At 62.9% G+C, this 1,407-nt stretch overlaps 1 protein-coding gene across 2 annotated transcripts in view; it reads left to right on the forward strand.

Moving 5' to 3' along the window:
- Window positions 1-1,117: 1,117 nt before the first annotated feature.
- Window positions 1,118-1,407, forward strand: part of PCBP2 (poly(rC) binding protein 2) — an 8,395-nt gene continuing 8,105 nt past the window's right edge. Inside the window, exon 1 of one of the 2 annotated variants that reach the window (XM_026045077.1) lies at window positions 1,118-1,215. In XM_026045077.1, coding sequence (XP_025900862.1) covers window positions 1,143-1,215 — 73 coding nt within the window. In that variant the 5' untranslated portion in view covers window positions 1,118-1,142. The remainder of the gene's footprint in view (window positions 1,216-1,407) is intronic. The other variant, XM_026045078.1, reaches the window with a different exon arrangement.

The raw sequence follows: 1,407 nt of genomic DNA on the forward strand, positions 1-1,407 counted from the left end.
TTTGGAGCCAGGATCCCCTCCCCACGTTCCCTACGGATGGGGGATCCAGACCCCATCGGAGCAGCCAAATTCCCCCACAGCGAACAAGCCGAGTCCGGATCCAGATCCCGGTCCGGAACAGGGGCTCTGGATCAGCCTTTGATCCGGGAGCGGGCAGGATTCTGGCGGGGAGAAGTTTGGGGAAGTTGGATCCCACGAGGAAGCAGGTTCGGACTCGCCGCCTCCGCGCGGCTCCGGCGCCTCCTTTTGTGCCCCTCATCCGGAGCTCGTCCGAGTGGAGGAGCCGAGCGGGACGCGGCGCCGCTTCCCCGAGCACCCTCCCGCTCCAAGCCGCTATTCCCGGCTCCTCTCCGAGTTTTCCGGAGGCTCCGGCGCCTCCTGCGCCAGCAGCTTCCCCGAAAAGAGCCACTTGGCACTGGCGCCCGGGCGCTTAATCCCGCTGCCCTTGCCTGCCGAATCCCTCTCTTTTTTCCACCCGGATTTGGTTCAGCTTGGACGTGGTGCCAACCAGCCGGACACGGGACCGTGGCAGTCAGGAAAACGGGGCCAAATCTGGGTTTTTTGGGAGTCGGAGCAGCCCGGCCGGCTGTTTCGCAGCCGCCTGCAGCTTGGGGTGCTCGAAACCCGATCGCCGCCTCACGTGGCCTCGGCCGCTCCGAGCGGATCCGCTCGGAAGCGGCCCTGGAAAGGCAGTTTTGTGGAGCCGGGATCGCCCCTCTCCGTGTCCTGGGTTCCCTTTCCGGCCACGGAGGGTGTTTTTTTTTAAGTGAGATTTTAGTGTTTTCCTCTCAAGAAGACAAAAATCCTGGGAGCCGAAGGAGAAATCCTTCCGGAGCTGCCGAGGCCTTTGGAGCCGCTCTGGGATTTTTCCATGAAGAACCTGCTCCAGGAGAGGAATGCGCCCCCCCCTCCCTCCCCCGGTGGGGGGGGCGAGCTCTGGAGAGGGATAAAATTCCCTGGGAGAGACTTGACTCCATGCGGAGCAGTTTGGGGCTGTTGTGTTGGGAATCCACTGGGATGGAGGCGGAAGAGGGGGGGAAAGGTTGGAAAATCACCTCCAGGTGCCCCCCCAACCCCCCCTCTTGTTGTTTGCAGCCTCTCAGCGACCAAAGATCCGAGTGCGGATCCCGGCGCCGCCCGCCATGGACACCGGAGTCATCGAAGGGGGGCTCAACGTGACGCTCACCATCCGGCTGCTCATGCACGGAAAGGTAGGGACACGTCCCGCGACGGGATCCGGAGCGCCCCGGAGCTGCCGGGAATGACTGGGATGGGGAATTTGGGGGGGGGGGGAGGGATCCAAGAGACCCATTTTGGGGAGAAAACACTCATTTTGAAGCCCCCAAAGTGGTGCTTGGCTCCCCAAGGGCTTTCCAGAGCTGCTCCCTAACATCCGCTTTTTCCTCC

The sequence above is a fragment of the Nothoprocta perdicaria genome, unplaced genomic scaffold (genome assembly GCF_003342845.1).
Source record: "Nothoprocta perdicaria isolate Ctin4 unplaced genomic scaffold, notPer1 scaffold_398, whole genome shotgun sequence".
NCBI lineage: Eukaryota > Metazoa > Chordata > Aves > Tinamiformes > Tinamidae > Nothoprocta > Nothoprocta perdicaria.